This window comes from Camelus ferus, chromosome 7 (assembly GCF_009834535.1).
Source record: "Camelus ferus isolate YT-003-E chromosome 7, BCGSAC_Cfer_1.0, whole genome shotgun sequence".
Taxonomy (NCBI): Eukaryota; Metazoa; Chordata; class Mammalia; order Artiodactyla; family Camelidae; genus Camelus; species Camelus ferus.
Window position 1 is genome coordinate 25,252,335 of NC_045702.1, and position 21,162 is coordinate 25,273,496.

General features: G+C 37.4%; 1 protein-coding gene across 12 annotated transcripts in view; it reads left to right on the top strand.

Annotated features, from left to right (window-relative positions):
- Window positions 1-9,443: 9,443 nt before the first annotated feature.
- Window positions 9,444-21,162, top strand: part of CADPS2 (calcium dependent secretion activator 2) — a 449,544-nt gene continuing 437,825 nt past the window's right edge. For 4 of the 12 annotated variants that reach the window (XM_032483594.1, XM_014558521.2, XM_032483600.1 and 1 more), the window contains exon 1: window positions 9,445-10,116. In XM_032483594.1, coding sequence (XP_032339485.1) covers window positions 9,775-10,116 — 342 coding nt within the window. In that variant the 5' untranslated portion in view covers window positions 9,445-9,774. Of the gene's footprint in view, window positions 10,117-21,162 lie in introns of all 12 variants that reach the window. The other 8 variants (XM_032483602.1, XM_032483603.1, XM_032483598.1 and 5 more) reach the window with 4 other exon arrangements.

Here is a 21,162-nt window from a genome sequence, read left to right on the forward strand (position 1 = left end):
GTTCCTTTGGCGTAAGATTGTTCACCTAAAAAAAAAAAGATCTTGTAACCAATCTTTAAGCACTATGTTTATTAAATTGGTTTATAAGTGGTAATTAAATGGGATATGAAACATTACTTCTCCTGACTGTATCACCTAAAATTAGAAATATATTAAATAATTAGCATGTCTTAAATTACCTTTCCCTCATTGGATAAATAATCTTACTAGGTAGAGAAAATTATGAAGTTAATTCCTCTACAGTTCTTCAACATTTGAAAGGGAGTGTTTGCATGCAATGTCATTTCTAATTTCCATCAAATTGGATGTTTCAAAGACTTTTAAAGACTGTGATTGACCTTGCTAGAAATTGATACTGTATATAATTCAGCCACTTCATTTGTCTTACGTGCTATTTGCAAAATGGTTATTCTTCAGAAAATGTCAGTTGAAATGAGAATTTCAATTATTTTTTTCACGTATAGTTGGCAACTAAATCTAGGCAAAGATGCTTTAGCAATCTGTGATACATAAAAAATCAGTTATGTAAAGGTTCAGATCATACTTATACTGACATCCTTACAGCATAAGATTTTTTTAAAGATTAAACTCTAACCTAGTCTTTTAACCACATATATAATAGATGTATTTTAGCATTCAAGTATCTGACTAAATTAAATTAAAGATACAGCACCATCTTATGGATATTTCTATATTTGTAAAATTTGGAAATACAAAGATTTTTTGAGTTTGGGAACAGAAAATCTTTATCAGGAAAAAAATTGTAGGAGGAAAATATTTTACTGTAACAAAGAAAAATGATGCAATATTGAATAGCTTGAATGTGTGTGTGTGCATGTGTGTTTGTGTATGCAGGTGTGAGTGTGTGTGTATTTGTGATGACATGGTAAATAAAAGTACAGACTGAGATTTGTAATTATTTTTTCCCTCCAAATTAAGAATTTTAAGAAGCAGAAAAATAAACAACTGCTATTACAATACAAATTTATAACTTTGTGAAATAAGACATTAGCTCAGAACATCATGAGTCTCTAAACTGAGACACTGAGACATCACTGATCATCTCCTTGCAAAAAAAAAATGTTCTTATGAGACAGGAGCTAAACTTTCTAGAGAGTGGTGAGAAATTAAGGTATGATAGTAAACCTGTTTAACTACCTGCTGATACTATTGAACTGGTAATAAAGTCTCCTTTTATTTACCTGGCATTGAAATGTTTTCACAAGTGATTTATGCCCATTATTTTGTTCAGATTTTAGATACAGGTATTTTTAAATAAACACATCCTAATAAGCCTTCTTATTTTAATATAAAACACATAGCTAATTTAAGGAGATTATAGGAAAATTGATGAACAAAACTCCCTATTAATTATTAAGATGTAGTTACATGTTTATGGTTCATATCCTTAATGTTTAGGTCACTTTAGTTATCACATACAGACCTGAGGCTTTATACGCTTTACCTGGTTCATATGGGGTAAAATTACTCCACTCTAACCAAAACACAGATTCAGTGGTTCTTAGCTTTTTGGTGTCTTGAACTCCAAGATAAAAAACTTTGGAAACACCCCTTAAAAAAAACAGTCCATAGAAAGGATACATTATACATACAATTTTAGGGGCTTTCAGACTCCCTTGAACTCATCCACACTTTCTGATTTTAAATAGTTGTCTCCTTATTAGAATACTTATTTCTTCTGGATCTAATATTGACAAGTAAAAGCCAAGAGCTTCATTACAGAAATGCAAACTCTTCTTGTAGCAGAGAGGGTCCAAGATTTTTATACATGTACGCCCAGCTATTTGGCTTTAACTCATGTCCCCCCACAACTAAATTATATTAAAAGACCACTGTAAATAAAGGGATTCTTATTAGTTTATTTTTATATAGATTTTATTTTCATGTTATTTGCTTTAGAGTGAGATGGAAAAATATGATGTTGACTACAAACAACACAGAATTATTGGCTTTATCCTCACTAAATAGTACATGTTCTAATAATGTCCTGTTGTGAATAGTTTTCTATATCATGTAGACTTGACTCTAAATTCCTAAGTTTTGTTTCGAATGTAAACTTGTAACTGATTTAATGCAATTGAGCTATTCTTAAGTGTCCATATTAACAGAAAAAATAAAACTTAAAGTTGAAAAATTTTAACCATACTGTATACATATTTTTATGTTCATTTCTTAGATGTGGAAAAGTATTTTAGAGCTTACTAAGAAATCCAGGGAAATTTAATAAATACGTAATAATAGTATAACATTTAAATTCAGATCCAAGATACTGTTAGATGTTAAATTAATTATTTACATGTTACCAAATGCAGAATTATCTTAATGGAAAACTATTTTGTTATTAATATTCTAGAACAATCTTTCTAATTTAATACAATGCTTTAATTGTGAAGGGCCAATTGTATGTATAAAAAAATTCGTGAAAATTTTAGATATCCGATAATTTAAAATAGGAATGAAACCATTTTCACAAGTTACACCTTTAAACGTAATAAGATCCCTGGAATGGATATAATTGCTCCACATAGTATAATACCTACTTTGTCCTTAAATCAAGAAGAGAGAAGGATACCTGAGAGTGAACATTTGCTGAGAAGAAAAAAGAAAAACCAAAACTGAGTTGATGATTCAATAGTAAAATTAGAGACCTAACCTTGAAAACTAAGGATTCTCAAAATATGGTCCTCAAACTCCTGGGAGTCCCTGCAATCCTATCAGGGAGGTCTGTGAGGTGGAAACTATTTTCACAGGAATACTAAGAGCTTTGTCTTTTTCACTGTGTTGACATTGCATAGATGACGTGGCAGCAACGGTGGCTTCATACTGGGGCTTTAGCAAGAATCAAAACGATGACACCGAAATCAACTAGTAATCATTGTGTTCTTCACCGGCACAGACTAATGGGACTAAAATAAGCCAGTTTCACTTAAGAATATTTCTGATTAAACAGTAAAAATATTGATGTTGCTAAATCTCAACCCTTGGGTACACACTTGAAAAATATTGTGAGGTGAAATGGGAAGTAACATGCAAAACATTTCTGCTGCATAATGAGGTACAGTGGTTGTCTGGAGGAGAGGCAGCTGTTTGGGGTGCAAGTTGAACTAGCCGCTTTTTCATAGAACACACATTTTACTCCAGATAACAACTTAACAAACAAATTATAATTATTCATACTTAGATATTTGGCAGACATTTTCTCAAATGTGAGTGAAGCAAGCTTGTCGCTTTAAGTAAGGAAAACAACTGACAGTTATATTGACAGCGATAAATTCAAGCTTTCAAGTTAAAACTAGAATTTTGTGAAACTTTATCTGCCAATGTGAACTTGATCGTTTTCCAGTATTTAATGGCTTTTTTGATGAGATTTTTGACAAATGTATTTTTTTGGATTCTATGTAATGAAATAAAATGTGTCAACTTTGGACAGTATACATTACCCAATGAACCAGTGTTTTCCAAATGATCAATGAATGACATTACAGAATTATGCATCAGTAAAAAATCCATTCAGAGGGCAAGATAGACCAATGGGTTTCTCAAAATCACAAAGTAAGAAAAATTTATTGATGTGATTTGAGATTCCACATTGCAACTAACCTTAAAGAAACTACCGTGTGTTGAATTTTGATATAATATCAAAGAAGAATATCCACAGTTATGTAAAAAGTCTATTAAAATACTTCTTAATTTTTCAATCACATATCTATGTGAGGTTAGATTTCCTTCATCTATTTCAAACAAAACAGTATACTACAATGGACTGAATATAGAAGCAGATATGAGAATGGAGAGGCACATAAATTCTACTAAGCCAGACATTAAAGAGATTTGTATACTGTAAAATAATACAGCTCTTTCCACTCAACTTTTTCTTTTGGAGATACGGTGTTTTTTCATAAAAATATGTAATTTATGTTAATAATAGGCTTACTATTATTATTAAATGAATTAATGAATGGCCAATTCTAAATTTCCTTAGTTTTATCTTACTAATATTAGAAATACTAAATAAATATAACCCACATAACTGGAAGATTTTTGGGGTCCTCAATAACTTTTGAGAGTGTAAGTGGGTCCTGAGAACAAGGTTGTTAATCACTGTTACAGGCCAGGGTAATAGTAAATGGTTGATAAAAACACATCTATTTTTCCCACTTAATATCATTTGACTATCCCATATGCTTTTTTCCAATAGAAACTCTACCTCTATTTAGTTTAATTTTGGGGGCATCATTGTTGAAATGATGTAAGTTTTTTCTTTTTTACAGTAGAATTTTCATCTCTTGAGACATTGGTTGAATTTCTCATCAATCAATGCAATGGTCTCTTTACAGTACCCTAATATAGTGCTTAATACAGAAAAGGCACTCAGTAACTGTTACTGACTGGCAAAAAATGTGTTTAACAACAGAGTCAATAAAAGTACAAAAAACTGTTAGAGCTAGAGGGGAAAAAAGCTCTGACTATTATTGCTTTATCCATTTATGAGTATAATTACTAGATTTTATCCATTCCCACAAAAAAACGTATTTTGTGTCTCTATTAACATTCAAAACACCAACAAGTTCTTGTAGGCTAAGTACCTGCTTCTCTAGGAGACCATAATTATCATCAAATATATTATGTATCTTGAATTGATGCAAGACTCTTCTCATGACACTTGGGGCCCATTGGTCACAATATACTTACACTTTTCTTTCCTCCCTGTACTTTTTAACAAACTCATTTCTGTTACCACTTCCAAATTGCTCACAAAATGTAAATCAAACAACAGAACTGTAATCAGTCATTAATAAATGCTGACAGGTTGAATAGGAACAGAAGGAAAGTAACTTCTTATTGTAGGGTCAAGCCTTCTTATAAAAATTATGAAATCTTTAAGACCTTAACAAAACACCTTGACACATATTTGGGAGTTCTTTTAGTCTGGTTGTTTCAAGGCAAATAATTCAGAGATATAAATTCTAAGCTATGTTAAAATCAATCAATATAGAACCATTTAGTAGTTTATCTACAATTTATTTTTATAGTCCTACAATTAAAAGTGAGCTAAATAATAAAGCAATTATAATAACAATAAAATACTTGCATTTACTGAGAATTGACTCTATACCAGGCAATCTCTTAGTACTTTGCATGTATTATCTTATTTAATCTTCAGAATGATCCTTTGACTGTATCGTGTGTGTTTGTGTGGACTACTCATTTGCTAATCAATTTGTGCTGATCATCTGCATATATTTTTACCCATTATCTGTAAAAAGTGGAGTCCCAGAACAATTCTTGCTAGAACTCAAATTCTAACTGGAGAGGTGAAAAAGAAAAAGCAAAGTAAGGAGAGAGTTTTAAATGAGGTTACCAGAAGGATTATTCCTTCATAAGATATAAGTATTCATCTTACAGTTTTTAAAACATTTGTTGCTTTTATTTTTTGTAAATGATACCCTTTTATTAGCTAGGTTTGTGAACTGATAGTTTTCTCAGACATATTTGCAAAACTGGTCCTTCCATTTGACATGAAAAAGATTCTTCTCTCCATTGTAATATAATTTCAGGTATAACTACAAAAGATAACAGACTTCCAAAACACTTAAGGGATATTTTGTGAATTTTTCTCTATTACCACAAGATCATATTTTACCATAACTCCTTATTTTTCTCATGTCTGTTTCATATACAACTCCTCAGGGACTAAGATTTATTGTTTTTATTTACTCAGAATAGTTCACAGCCCAGAGTGGGTGCCCCAAAAATGTCTGTTCAATGAAAGAATGATTGCATCTGTGACTTGAAAGAGTTAATACCTTCCCTTCAGGTCAAATGCACAAATCAATTCTCAACCAGAAAACAGACCACCCATAGCAATTCAGGTCGCACACCTGTTTCCTTAAATAGCATTGCCAAAACACATTTTATATTCTATTTTATTACTGTGCATCCATCTTTCCCTAGCATTAGAGGTGTTTCATTACAAAGCAGCATTACTTCAATTTGTTTTTATGCTCACCTTGACAAAAGTAAAAATAAATCATTGAATAAATCCAAGTGTACTTGGTGCATTTATGAAATGGTACCAACCCATCATAAACTTATGTTGGGCATAATTTACTCAATTATCTCAGAGCATCAACGGATGTTATAATTGCCTGAAAAGGTAATATTGAAGGTAGGCATTTGGCAAGAACCTTAGTGTAAGCACAAATTTGAAAATGTGAATTAAAAATTATTAGGGCACAATTAATTTTTAATGATCAAGTTTTCTCTTCAGATTCCTTTTCTTCAGACCATGCCTCATTTGGAAGAGGAAGGGAGGGTTCCCCGGAGACCTATCATAGGCCCTCTTCTCCCTCTGAACTCATGCTTTCTGGACATCATCGTCCACATCTGTAGCTTCAATTGCCCTGCCACCAATACACTGATGGTTCCCTCATCCAGATTTGAGTGACAGGTTTGCATTTCTTTCTTTCTTTTTTTTAAATTGAAGTATAGTCAGTTTACAATGTCGTGTCAATTTCTGGTGTACAGCATAATAGTTCAGTCATACATATATGTGCATATATTCATTTTCATATTCTTTTTCATTATAGGTTACTACAAGATATGAACACAGTTCCCTGTGCTATTTCCAACTGGGTCTAGGAGCTCTCTGATAAGCTCCTCAAACCTTGATGTTTCTCCAAACCTATGTGTCCTCTAGGAGTTCATACTTCATCTATTATCAGTCAAGTTGCCCTATCCTGGGAATTATACTCTATCTTTGACCCTCTACCTTAGCTCCTCATATGTGTTCTATTAATTCCTTGTCCACCTCTTAATCTTTCCTCCTCCCTTTCTCCCCTGTCTTAAATTCAAGCCCTCATTATTTCTCTCCCAGATTTCCTTAGTAATCTCATTGGTACCTTGCCTCTGGTTTCACTGCCATTGCATTGCTCCAGATTGAGTCTCCAAATGTAAGTAATTTCATACCTTTGCAAACGTGGTTCCTCCTGTCTACAGTGCCGTCACCCCAACAGGTATGAATCATTCTTCAAGACATGTAAAGCCTTCTGGAAGACTTCCCTTACTCTGTCTTGAATATAGTATTTTTTTCCCTCTGTATTACCATTATTTCCTGGCTTATTAGAATGATCATCAGATTGCAATAGGAATATTTATTTTCTGTTTTTTAAAAAAAATAGTTGTTTTTCTCAGCTGTTATTCTTTAACTTGTGAACTTCTTCAGGTCAGAGACTGTATCTTGTTCTTCTAAATATACCCAGCATAGTTTTAACAATGTTAGTTTCTTGACCAGTGTATGTGTAATTAATAAACTCCTTACATATTCTCTTTGTTGTTTTCAATATTTCTTTAATTTATGCCCCTGAAACCATTTTCATCTTCATAGAGAAAACACTGTATATGTTACTCTACAAAGTATTAGACGTTTTCCAGTGGGATTTCCAAGGCTTGGAGAATCTTTAATTTGATAATGCTTTTTTTTTTTAAATAGGAAGAGACTAATAAGCTATCACATCAAGTAGTTTTAACTAATTAATAAAGGAAACTGAAAAATATACCTTTCCTTGGCAAGGAAAGAATGGGCAATAAAGCTGCTATATATAAATTGTACTTTTATGTGCCTAGGAATTAAATTCTTATTTTAGATATCACTTTAATAAACATCATACATTTAATACACTGATTTATAATCAGACAAATTGTAATAGAAAAAAGCCGCTACTTGGAACTAGAAAAGATTCAATATGTTGAGTCCTTGTTCTGTTAGCTGTTGGTTCTGTAGGAAAAAGTATTTTCTAAGTCTTAGATTCCTTATCTGTACAATGGAATTAAAAATAAATGGGACAATGTATTTAAAGGGCTTAGGGCAGTACCAGGTACAAAGCATGTAAATGGTAATCGTCATCATCACCACCACCACCTGTCTCAAAATGTTACTCTGGTGACATTATTAGATAAGCACATTTAGAAAACTTTGCAAAATGTAAAGCGTCATGTATATGGTGTTAGATACTATGACTTGAATAAGCTTGCCATTTATTGTTTACCTTGTAAAAAATGAAACACTGTCTTTAAACATATCAGTTTTTGAGATTTGTATTCCTTGGCAATTGGAGACCAGCCAGCAGTCACACCCTCAGTGAACACTTTTTATCACTGTGGGCACCGTGAAGGATGGATAAATAGGCAAGGCTCCCCAGGAGTAAACGCCTCCTTGCCGCTCTACCCCACCTAGGGAGGATACGAGTAAATGCAGAAGGAAAGCCTGTCGCATGTGGACTAACAGTGCAAGTGGCTTGCAACAGCTATAGCGCTCTTTGGTCACGCGAAGCTCAGAGAGGGTAGTGTCATCCGCCCGGTGATAACTGCACTGAGCTTCGTCGGCTCCCTGCCAGCTTGGCCACAGCACACTGCACCTTGTGTTGAAAGTACTGTTTCCCCGATTCCCACTCCCTGTCTGGATTAAGAACACCGGAAAAACCACAAAAAGAAACTCCTAGGTGGTTCTGGCATTGGGACTGAGAAATCTGCGCAGATAGGACAGGCTTCGGGTGCAGCTTTGAGACGCCCACTTGAGGCCAGAATCAACAGTGACCAAGTGCTGTGGGCCCTAATGCGCTGCGAGCTCGTCCGAACGCTAACAGTGCTGGACACCCGATGTGCCCTCAAATATTTGCTGATAAATGTCTACACTACACAACCTGCTTTGAGTCAACCACATCCCAACCCAGAAAATAATCAAGCTACGTGTGAGATAAATCACAGTGTCATTTCGCAAATATAAAATCTATCTGGCTCATGCGTCTACAGAAATAAAGGCAGTTTAAAAGGAAAGCCTTGTGTGTTTTGTTTTGTTTTGTTTTGTTTCGCTTTGCTTTTCAAGAACGTTCCTCTGACTTTTACAATCTGGACTTCAGCATGAGCGTCAAACAGCAGCAGAGCAGAGCTAGAGACTTTGCAAAGTCTTTTCCCAAAGTTATTTGAAGGTGAAGGGCTCTGGCTCCATTTTTCCGCGCTGGGGTTCAACCCCGGGTATCAAATTCGAGTCTGAGACACTGGTTCCAGCCGCTCCCCTCACCTGGGGAGGCGGAAGGTGGGGAGCAGTTCTCCGGCTCCCTGTCCGCCTTCCCCTCAGGAAGCTTGAGGGAGAAAACGGAAAGGGTGGTGGGGTCACGGTAGTCGGAGCACCCCGGGGGGGCGCACACAGAATCTCTACGCTCAGCTGCCCCCAGCCTTTGCAAACTGCGCGCGGGGCACTCGGGCAGCGAGCCCGGCGGCGGCGGCGGCGGCGGCGGCGCGCGCACGCGCACTCCGCGGCCCCGCGCCCGCTCCTCAACATTCCATTCCACGTGTTGCTTGTTGTAGGCGCCACAGGTTCCCCACCTGCGCCCGGGCGCTCGGGCAGCTCCGCCTCGGCACGCGGACATCGGAGGACCACAGAGGCGATGGGGCCCGAGCCGGCCGAGCAGTTCCCGAGGCGCTCGGGCTCGCCCCCAGCGCTAACTCCGCCTATTTAATCCCGGCGGCTCCCCCTCTCTCCATCCTCCCCGCGGCTCCCGCCCGCCCCTTTCGCCCTGGTGGTAGGAAACACTCCTGGGTCTAACTCGACGTGTCCGGAAAGCCTCGGCCAGTTTCCCTTTCGCTCTGCGGCCGCTGCTGCCAGCCGCGCGGCTTCCTCAGACACGCGGGCGCAGCCGCCGGGGGTGAGGCGCCCGGGGGCCGCGGGCCGAGCGGCGGGGCGCCCCGAGCACCATGCTGGACCCGTCTTCCAGCGAAGAGGAGTCGGACGAGGGGCTGGAAGAGGAGAGCCGCGATGTGCTGGTGGCGGCCGGCGGCTCTCAGCGAGCGCCGCCGGCTCCGGCTCGGGAAGGGCGGCGGGACGCGGCGGGACGCGCGGGCGGCGGCGGCGGCGCGGCCAGACCGGTGAGCCCGAGCCCCTCGGTGCTCAGCGAGGGGCGAGACGAACCCGAACGGCAGCTGGACGAGGAGCAGGAGCGGAGGATCCGCTTGCAGCTCTACGTCTTCGTGGTGAGATGCATCGCATACCCCTTCAACGCCAAGCAGCCCACCGACATGGCCCGGAGGCAGCAGAAGGTGAGTTGCCTGCAGGACCGGGCGCCTCCTGCCCCTACTTCTTTCCTGGGCTTTTCTCCCGGGGGAGCTGTGGGGCGTCAGCCCGCTGTCGTTCTGCAGGACCCTGTATTTTTGTTAGTCTTGGAGGGCAAGGGAATCTTAGCGGGGGGAGGCCGGCGCCTTAGCCCGCTGGGTGTCGGGTTGCAGCGGACGCGTCTTTCCCGCGGTTGGCAGAAGCTGTCAGCTTGGCGTCCGTGGGACCGAGACCGACCCCACAGCCCAGGCAGTGCGACGGTGGCACCCGGCGGGCTCGGCCAGGCTGGAGCGCTGCTCTCATCAACTTTAATTTCGAAAGGCTCTGGTGCATTCCTGTCCACTTAGCCCTGCCGGGGCTGGGCTTTACCGTGGATCTGAGTAAGTGTGGAATCTGAACACTTCTGTCAGCTGGAGAGAAGTCTTCTCCAGGGCGAAGGGGCAGGAGTGTTCCTCGGTGAATAAAAAACAAAGCTAACCTGACAAGTATCCTGTGCTGCTAATGGAACTGGGACATCAAATCTTAAGAAGGGAGGTGTGCAGCTTCGGAGAGTTGCTGTGGGTTAGGAGTTCCTGGTTTGGTCAGGCCCAACGAAACACACTGTTAAAGAAAATAAAGGATTGGTGCATAACCACTTCACGACGAATGCTTTTCTTTTTTTTCTTCCCCAGAGAGGTAAGGAGTTTGTTTCAGGTGAAATGTCTGTCAACTTCAGTTTTAAATCAGGACTCTAGGGGTCTAATATTCCGTAGCACACAAAACTAGCTAGTGAGATTGCCCTAGCTGGGTAAATGTTTTCAACAGAAGGTGGGAAATCTTTCTACTAAGACTGCTGAACCTAGAAGGTTCAGTGGAAATCTGCAACAGGCCCCTTAGTTTGGGACAAGACGCGGAGACCCAGAGAGATTGTAATTTGCCTAAGGCATGCCTAGTTGCACAGATGTCTGGTGTTTGTCTGAAGCATTAATTCCAGCCTGTGATGCATTTCTTAGAAATCTGGAGAGCTTCTGAATTCACTTTTGAAAAACTTTCAGAGTGAATGCAGTCTTCCCCACTACCTTCCCACCCACATTTTCCCAACCTCTTGAAACAGGCCTCAACTAATCAGCTGTTTGGAATCACTCACTCCCCAAACAGGCCTCAACTAATCAGCTGTTTGGAATCACTCACTCCCCGGGAGTGCTGATAAGATGATTCTCTACAGTTGGCAGCTAATTCCACAGATCCTTCAAGTACCTAACCCTCTAGGTAACTCAGTCACAGAATGCCAGAGCTGGAAAAGCCGCTGGGATCTAGGCAGACCCCTCAGTTTTGAAGGAGAGTATTTCCGAGTAACATTTTCTAGTCCCTAATCCACTGGCATGATTGAAGCAACCATTCCTGTGTTCAGTTTTGAGTGCCCTGTGGAGTTTTTGTGCACCTTCCCTTCCCCTCCTAGGTGAGTACCTTATTGTCTCATCCTTTGCTTGCATTGGGTTGCACTGCAGTCACCAAGTTCTTATCTTTGTAGGTCAAGAGAATTTCAACGTCACTAGTCACTCTTAAACTAAGAACTTTCTGATGTATGTTTTATGTTGTCATGTAAAGTTTTATGTATATAATTCAGTCTCCAGTTTGTCATTCATATTGCATTTAAGCTTATTTTCAGTGCGTTAAAGTATAAAAATAAGGTATGTTGAAACTAAGAGGCTATTCCTGCCTGGAACATTGTTATTGAAGATACTTTTGTCAAAAGTCACTGGTAGCTGACTTACATTGTGCATACCTGATGCATTTTGGTAATAAAACACTCTCCTTGCTTGTTCAAATAGTGCAGGTCTCTTTGACTCCTGTTTAAATAGAATGTTTCTCCAGAAATCATGAATTGGCAACAGGTGCAGTCACAATACCACTGAGGAGACCATTGTTAAAACCTTATCCAGGCATTACAAAGAAAATTGCAACTACAAAAAAAGAAGCAAAACACTGCATATGTTGTGTGCAGAAATACTTGGAATGATAGGAGATCTCTATTTTCTAAGTATTGAGAGCACTGAAGGTGAAGTTTCATGAGTTTTTTTTTTTTTTAAAGGAGGAGACCTGCAAACAACCAAAGTATTTCTCTTATTCGAACTTACTCAAATGGCCCCATACTTCTTTTAAAAAGCATGTTGCTCGTTAAAGGGAGTTGGAGCAATTCTTGGCAGTCAGGTTTTCTCCTAGGACAAAATGAAATGGGAATTTAACAATGTTCTTGTGAATTTGATGCACAAGCCAATAATTAATGCCAAAAACTTTGTCTTGAATTATACAGTTGGGTTATATAAAAGAAGTAACAGGATAATTGCAAAATCACTAATCCATTGTATATTTTTATTCAGTATCTTAAAGTAGTCAGACATTTAGTAAAAGGATTTAATAGCTTAAATTGTTGTCATTGAAATGCATATTGCTGCTTACTCACTTCTCACAACTTTGAGAATTTAGAAACTCAGAAATTGAGATCTGAAAGTGTCTTCATCGAATAAATGAAGAAAATTTATTCACAGGAGGATAACAAGCCTTATCCTGGCAATCAAAGCCCTCACTGTTAGGGTTGGTGAGTTTCTGTGAACCTGAGCTAAGGTGCAGTATTTATTCTTTTTTTTTTCCACTTGACTAAAATGGCCCACAGAGCTAATAAGAGGTTGTATCCATAAGTTGAGAAAGCTTAACAGCATTAAACTCAGTTGACTAAAACATGCTTGTCCTTACTTCTAGCTGGGAAATTTCAGCTCAGAATAGCAGTGGTTAGTTTATGCCCAGCTGGTAACTTATGGCTGTATAGAAATTTCTAGGTGTGAACATAGACCAACGACTGACAAAACCTTGTACCAGGTGGTCACACCACCTAAATGGTTCACACATGGTACAAATGTGAAATAACATTCGGTGTCAAAAATGACTTCAGTTGTGAATAAGGCTTGAACCTCTGATACTTATTTAGCTTGATTACCTTTGCACCCTCAGTTAGCAACAGTGATAAACCTTGGATGATTCTAGATCATTCATTCAAGGTGGGAACAGCATTGAAGCCAGAAAACAATGACACAGATACAGCTAATCAGTTACTACTTAATAAAGGCATTTTGTCTTTCGAACCTTTGGAAAACATTGAGACCCTAAAGGGAAAATCAGAGGACCATGTTGATTAGAAGGTAGGGAGAATCTGACAACATAATGACCACCACAAGAGGTTAAGTGTGTTCCATAGAGTGGGTTTACAGATTGCGGGTCTCAATTTATAACTATTTCAGGTGTGTATGACTTAAAGCACTAACAGTTTTGGTTAGCCAGTCTGTAGGTTTCTAGTCAGTAGTTGTATTGTTCATTATTTTATCATTAAACTTCGTTGCCTTCATCTGACTTTGACTAACTTAAACTAGAAATGAGGGGATTAAAATGGTACCTAATAACATTCCATGTGATTTATATACCCATGTTCTTCGTATTTTTATGTGCATTGCCACTGTAATCACACGAAACTGCCTTATTAAACTTCCTTATATAATCACTCCCACCACTTTGCATAATTTTCCACACTACGTTTGAGAAATATGTACAAATAACACCGAAATTGCAGATGGTGGGGAGGTAACCTCCTTTGGTAAAACTGATCAGGAAGAGAGCATGGTGGGGAAATACTATTGGGTGAAATAATACAGTGAGTTCTTGCCTGCAGTTCCTTCTGTCTGAAGGTTATCCTACAATAAAGTGGTCACTTTCGTCCCTCTTTGGAAGTGGGAGTACTTTCTGTGGTTTTAAAAAAAAAAAATAACAACCCAAAAAACAAAACGAAAACTTTGTTACTGCTTAGGTGATCCCGGAGCTTAGGAAGAGAGCCAATTTTATGAAAAAATGGGCTAGATTTACAAAGGCCTGAGAATCACTTACCTTATGCCAGGGGGTCATTGTGCCTTAGTGCTGTGTTGTGCCATCTTTGAAGCCTAAGATACAACTGTGGCCTGATGTATCCCCAGCATGGTGCATGGGGTATAAGAAGGTAGTGCCTGTCGGATACACGGAAGCGTCAGATTTAGTCCACGTCTGAAAGAGTTAGTGAGGTATAGGATGGAGGAAAGAATGTAAAGGTGGAAAGTCGACTCATCTGTGGAAACAGTGTTCCTAAACATGTTTTGAGACCTGCAGGACTCCTCCCACCCTTTCTGAAGAGAGCCATAAAAAAAGCCATAATACTGGTTGGTGTAGAACTAATGACTTCAGAGAGACTCTGTGCCAGTGCCACTCCCAAATCCCAGACACAAGCCGTGCAGAAGCCCCGTGGTATGCCTTTCTACCTCGCAGATTTCCTGCCGATCTGGTGATAGTCTAAAAAGCCCATCCTCTTAGGGAATCAGGACAATTCATGCTTTATGCCCCTCGAACTCTGGTACTTTACGTTGCAAACACAGAAGGGATGGGTTATGTCGTTTGCTGCTTTTAATAAGAGGGAGTACATTGGCCTGTGGGGAGTGAGTTGGAAACCACACATTAAAGTGAAACCTCAGACTGGACTTAAAACAATATCTCAGACAAATGCTGCTTGTTTCAAGCTGATTCATCCGTCCCTCCACAGGGTATCTGGAGAGCACAGCACTTAATTTGGCGGAATGAGCTGTGCAAATGAAAACTCAAATGGATTAAGTGATAGTGGAGTTTGCTTCTTTCAAAAAATGAAATCTGCTGTAACTTTGATATACATCAACTGCTTCTAAAGTGAAATAAAATACTGTAATTGTGTGCTCCCTCTTCAGTTTTTTAAATGGAAACAGTTCCCTTCATTTGTACCCTCACAAGATAAATAGCCTTGTTTGTAAGGTCATGAAAGACCTTCAAAACAAAATTAAGAAAGCCCATTGCCAGTCTACTAGGTATGGGAATTCTGAATAGAAAATCCTGCCAGTTATCGCTGGTTAGTGAGGTGGGCCTCTTGAGTTATTGGCTGTTTTATATGCATTTCAAATGAGACCTTTCTTGTGGAAAAGAGGGTGGGTTTCATAGTCATGTGTTTAAGTTTTTAGGCTAGGAAAAAAATTCTAATGATTGTAAATAGGAGAATGTCATTACAACAAATGACATCATCCCAAAGCTTTAAGGCTATTCAAAAATCAAATCATGGAACTGTCCCAAATCTGTAACATTTTATTTTAGGGCCATTGTTTAAGTTACCTAAGGATTTTGATAGGACTTATTTTCTTTAAAAACAAAACAAAACTGTGATTTTTATCCTTAACTGCACATTAGAGTCACCTGGAGAGCTTTTAAAACTCCCATTACCCAGTTTGTACCCCAGACTAATTAAATCAATCTCAGGGGTTATGGTCGTAAAGCTTCCCAGGTGATTCCAGTGTACAATAAGGCTTGAGAATCCCTGTTTTAAAGAAACTGCAGGGAAATGGCTTATGGCTTATTTTCACCTGGGCAAGGTGAAAGAATTTGCAACAGTGAGCGAGATTACTGAGTAATTAAACCCATATTAACATATTAAGGAAAAGGTAATAGGGATGCTTTAAGCAAGAGACAAACACATCGAAATATTTTAGACTTTGTTGAATCAGTACTGTTGGATTGTGCATTTAGACTTTTAAAAGATCTTTAAATTGGTGATATGCTGGAGGCGATTGAATTACATTAGCAAATTGTGTAATTTATTCATTACAAAACCACTGATCACCACATTACCAACAGAAAATATAGGACGGTAAGCCTGAGTGTTTTCCATTACAAAATGAACTGGAAAGGAGAATATAGTGAAACCTCAAAGTTGAAGGTGACCCTGAGTAATGCCTAACTGAAGAATGAATTTCACAACAGTCTTGTAAGATCATTAGTGGCTGGACTGTTTTCTCAGTGTGTGCAGTGGGAATGCATTTGGGTTTTTCAAAATGTAAACCTTAGAAGGCATTCTCAAGTAATTATTTTAAGTGAAGTTATTAAAACGAAGCAAGAACTTAGGAGTGTCTTGATATTTTTCTGCCTTTTCCAAAATTCTAATGTTAGGTAGACAGTAAGGAAAGCCTCTGTTTTCCTCGAACTGTATTAATAGGTTAAGTCCTTGGTTTGCACCTAAGAACTTTCTACCTTGTAGTGCCTCACTGATGTTTGGCTTCTTGAAATTTTATCACAGCACTTGTGAACTTTATGGTTTGAGTATTTTCATTTTATAACCTTCAAGTTAGTAATGAATTTTTATAATGAAAATGTTACTGGGGCAAGGAGTATGAATAATTAAAAGGCTATCATTCTCAGTCTGATAGCTGAGAGATTTAATTTGCTCTTTTCTGATTGCTTGGGATGGTGAATGGATGTATATGGTCTAATATCCTTTTCCCACTTATCTATTGAGATTTTGATTTTACTTATTAATGCAACACTTTCATCAATATGTTGAAGATAGTGTTCCTTTCTGGAAGGTGTTTCTGTAGTCTGCCTTTCATTTGGTTTTTAGGTATACTTGGATTGATCTTTTCCTTAAAAACTTATTTCTCACTTAAGCTTTAGAATAATCAATTTCCCATCCTGAATTAAAGTTTGAATCAAGGAGTTGACTTTACTTTCCTCCCCAAATAGCTAAACAACTCTTGGCAGCCTGATTTTTAATTAAGCTCTACTTTCACTACTAAGCTGTAAGGCCGAAGCATCTATATTCTTTCCTTCATTAATTCATTAATCAAATATTTATCGAGCCCTTAGTACATGAGTTTATCCACAAAATATTCTGAGAATATAGTAGAGAATATAACAAGCGGAAATTTTCTCATTGGCTAAATAATGTTCAGTGATTGATAGATTATGTGTATGTTTCTCTTTACATCTGTTTCTAGGCTACCTATTCTAATTCATTATCTTTTTTTTCCTATTGCTAGTACCATAACATTTATGATAATTTTATATTTTAATATCTGATGGAGATCATTCCTTGGATTCAGAGGGCCTTGGCTCTATTCTGTTCATTGTGTGAGCAAGGCATTTCATCTTTCTGGATGCTGGCTTTTTTGTTTGTAAAATGGGGATAATGACCTCATAGAATTCCTGCTATGATTAAAAGAGATGATGCATGTGAAGTACTTTGTGTAGTGCCTACTGCATGGATGTGTTCCAAATTAGATGCTATCATTTTAAATTTAATCCTGTTTTGGGAAACTATTTTTTAATTCAGTCTTCCAGGAACATAGCGTATCTCTTCGGTTAAGCCTCTCATGACTTTGATATTTTGTAGTTTTCATTATACAGACCCCTTGCATTTATAATCAAGGTTATTAAGCATTTTGTGATTTTTGTTTTTATTGTGACATCCTGTCCTTTATGGATAAATGCAAAGCTCTAATTTTTTTTGTTGTTGTAACTGGCTGTGTTGCAGTGCACTACTGATTATTTTAGTAATTATTACTTGATCCTTCGAGATTTCTTAGGTAGGCAGTTGAATCATCTGCTGATAGTGATAACTTCTTTCTGATCCTGTCCAGTAACTGTACCTCTTCTGTTCCACAGGGTACTGTCCTGGTGGAACATCCAGAACTGTGTGTGTATTTGTTGCTAGTACCTTTGTCCTAGTCCTGGGCTTTCCTGAGAATGCTTTCAGTGTTCTGCCAGTGAGTATAGTGTCAGTATTTTAGGATAACTTTTTTGCTTTTAAACATTGAGGATAAATTAATGTTAAGGAATGGACTTTGAATATTATCAAATTTCTGCATCAGTTGAGGTGATTACCTAGTTTTATTTTACTGATGTGACAGATTTCTAGGTTTCTTATTAAATTGTATTTGCATTTCTGGGGTGATCCCTGTATCTGACGCTTGGACTTGTGAAGAATTCACTCATGAAATGAACTACATCCAGAGCCTATTTTATATTTTTCCTTCCCTTAGCCTAATAGATTTTTCTTCTTATTCCAGATTCAATTGTGATAATTGTATAATTTCAGAAAACTGGTCACTTCTAGATTTTCATATATGTTAACATAGAGTTGGACATATTTCTTGCTTATTTTCTCAATCTTTTAAGTCTTATTTCACATTTTATCCTCCTTTAAAATTTATTATGTATCTCAAATATTCTTCTTACAAATATACATGTTGACTTCATAAATTCTATTTTTATGAATCAATTTCTATCTTAAGGTTTTTTTAAATTTTTTATTGATTTATATTCATTTTACAATGTTGTCAAATTTCAGTGTAGAGCACAATTTTTCAGTCATACATGAACATATATATATTCATTGTCACATTTTTTTCTCTGTGAGCTACCATAAGATCTTGTGTATATTTCCTATCTTAAGGTTTTTTTAAGGTAACTGGGAGACATAAGGGAGTAGTTCTTTTCCTTCAATTGACTTAATTAGGATTATTTTATTTTCTACTTTGTAATAAGAATGAAAGTATAAAAATGAAAATATACAAAGCTGTGAATTTCCCTCTGGATACAGTTTGGGATCAGTTTGTTACATAATGAAATTTACTTTTATTTTGTGCTAAATCTGTTATTTCAGATCTTATTTTTTTCCTTGAATCAGTATTTATAGTTAATCAGAGAGGCATTTAAAAATTTCAAGTGTTGAAGTTTTATTTTCATTTTAGTAATTTCTAATCTTATTTTGCTGACAGAGGGCAGTTCACGGAGTTATTTCATCTTATGTATCTAAGTATTTTTATATCACAAATTCATATATATGCATATTCTGACTTTAGGATTAAGTTTTATGTCTAAATTAGCATCATTGTGTTAATCATTCCTATCTTGTCATTTTTGTAATGACTAAATTAGCCTACTATAATTATATGAACTCTTGACCAACATGGGTTTGAACTGCAAAGGGCCCATCAACATGCAGATTTTTTTCAGTAATAAATACTTTATAGTACCACCTGGTCTGAGGTTGGCTGAATCTGCCCATGCAGAACTTGGATACGGAGGAACAGAGCAGTTGGAGTGCCAACTGTAAGTTATACGCAGATTTTCAACTGCACCAAGGGTCAGTCCTCCTAACCCCAGTATTCAAGATTCGACTGTATTTTTAATTTATTTTGCATTTCTAGAAGTATCCTGTACATTTTGATGGCAGTTTTCTTTTTTCTAATTACAAATTAATTTATTTTTTAAAATACTGGCTTGCCAGAAGTTTTGCATCTATAACATTTTTGTTAGCCTTTTCATGCTTGTTTATTCCATTTCGGCAGTGCTACTGAAAATAGAGAGGATACTGCATGAAATTTGCTTTTTAGGACACATTTTAGAAAATTATGAGTAAATTAAATCTCATCTGCTTTCCAACTTCTATTTTTTTCTTTTCTTTTTAAATTGAAGTATAATTGATTTAGGTGTTGTTAGCTTCTGGTGTACAGCATAGTGATTCAGTCACACGTATATATGTTTTTTCATATTTTATAGATTTCTTATATTTCTATATTTCTTATAATCTATATTTCTTTATAGATTATTACAAGATATTGAATATAGTTCCCTGTGCTATATAGTAGGACCTTGTTGTTTATCTTTTTATATATAGTAATTAGTATCTGCAAATCCTAAACTCCCAAGTTAGCCCTCTACCCCACCTTCCCTTGATCCACAGAGTTTGTATAGACAAGGATTCTACTTTGATTCTACATAGAGTATGTAGGCAGGGATTCTACTTTGTCCAATTTTAACATTGAAACTTTTGGGGGAGTTTGAGATATATTGATAGGTATCCATAACATCCACAGTCGTATGTTCACCTGTATATATGTTTAAACATATGTACACACATTATCTGCATGTGAATATGTGGGTATGCACACATTTTGGGTTTTTTATATATATACTTTTACTGAAGTATAGTCAGTTTACAATATTGTGTCAATTTCTGGTGTACAGCATAATGTTTCAGTCATACATGTACATACATATATTCATTTTCATCATAAGTTACAAGATACTGAATATATTTCCCTGTGTATGCAGTATGAACTTGTTTATCTATTTTATATATAGTAGTTAGTATCTGCAAACCTCAAACTCCCAGTTTATTTTGGGGGTTATTTTGTATTGAAAATCAATACAACAACTTTTGCCTAGTCTTTGCTTTTATAAGAGCTTGAGCCATTTTTGGTTATTGCTGATATGATGTGTTTAATCTCACTGTTTTCCATTTTCAGTGTTTTGTTTCCTTTGCTTTTGTTTTGTCTTTGCTCTTTTGTCTTTGCTCAATGGCGTTTCAGCTCTCCCTTCCAGGAGCCAGCGACAGGCAATCTTCCTTTGCCTTCCTCGTGTTTATGCTTACTGTTTTGATTCACTGGGCAGCGCATACTTGTTTTTAGAGACTGTATCTCCAAATTTCTTCATGGATTATGAAGTTAGTGGACATTCCTCTCGAAAGTGAGCTTCAGTTTGATACTTAAGTTTGCAGTGTTACCTCTTAAAATATTTTTATGGGTCTGTATGAATTTTTTATTGGAAGATGGGGAAAATTCTGCCATGAAACCTGTATTCTTACTCCTTTAACACATTTAGGGAAATATATTACAACTCTTATTTAAAGAGATGAGAATCTTATTTTAATTCGGTTCTCTAGAAAAATATCTAAAACCCAAACTGCTGCTGTAGTCAACAAGGCTTACAAAATGCTGAGTATCGTCAGGAGCAATTCTGAAACAGAGGACAACTTGAGGCTACCTTTGTGAAGCTCTGGTTTTCCCAGCCAGAGGGAGTGCACGTATTCTCAGGCCGGTGGTAAGGGAGCTTGAGATATAACACATTCTTGCTCTCCCGTCTCTGCTTCAGTTAGGGTCACTCTGCAGTCACATGTTAGAACAGTACACCTCAGATGACAGGGGAGGATGAACCGTCTGAATAATTATGAAAAATTAATGTGATTCAAGTATAAAATTCTGTAAGGATTTCCAGAGTTTGATCACCACATCCTAGAATCCTGGCCTGTAGGCTTAACTTTTCCTTTTTATTCCCTTAAACAAATATTTGAGATTATATACAATCCAATCCAACACAGGCATTGCTACAATCTAATAGGTGAG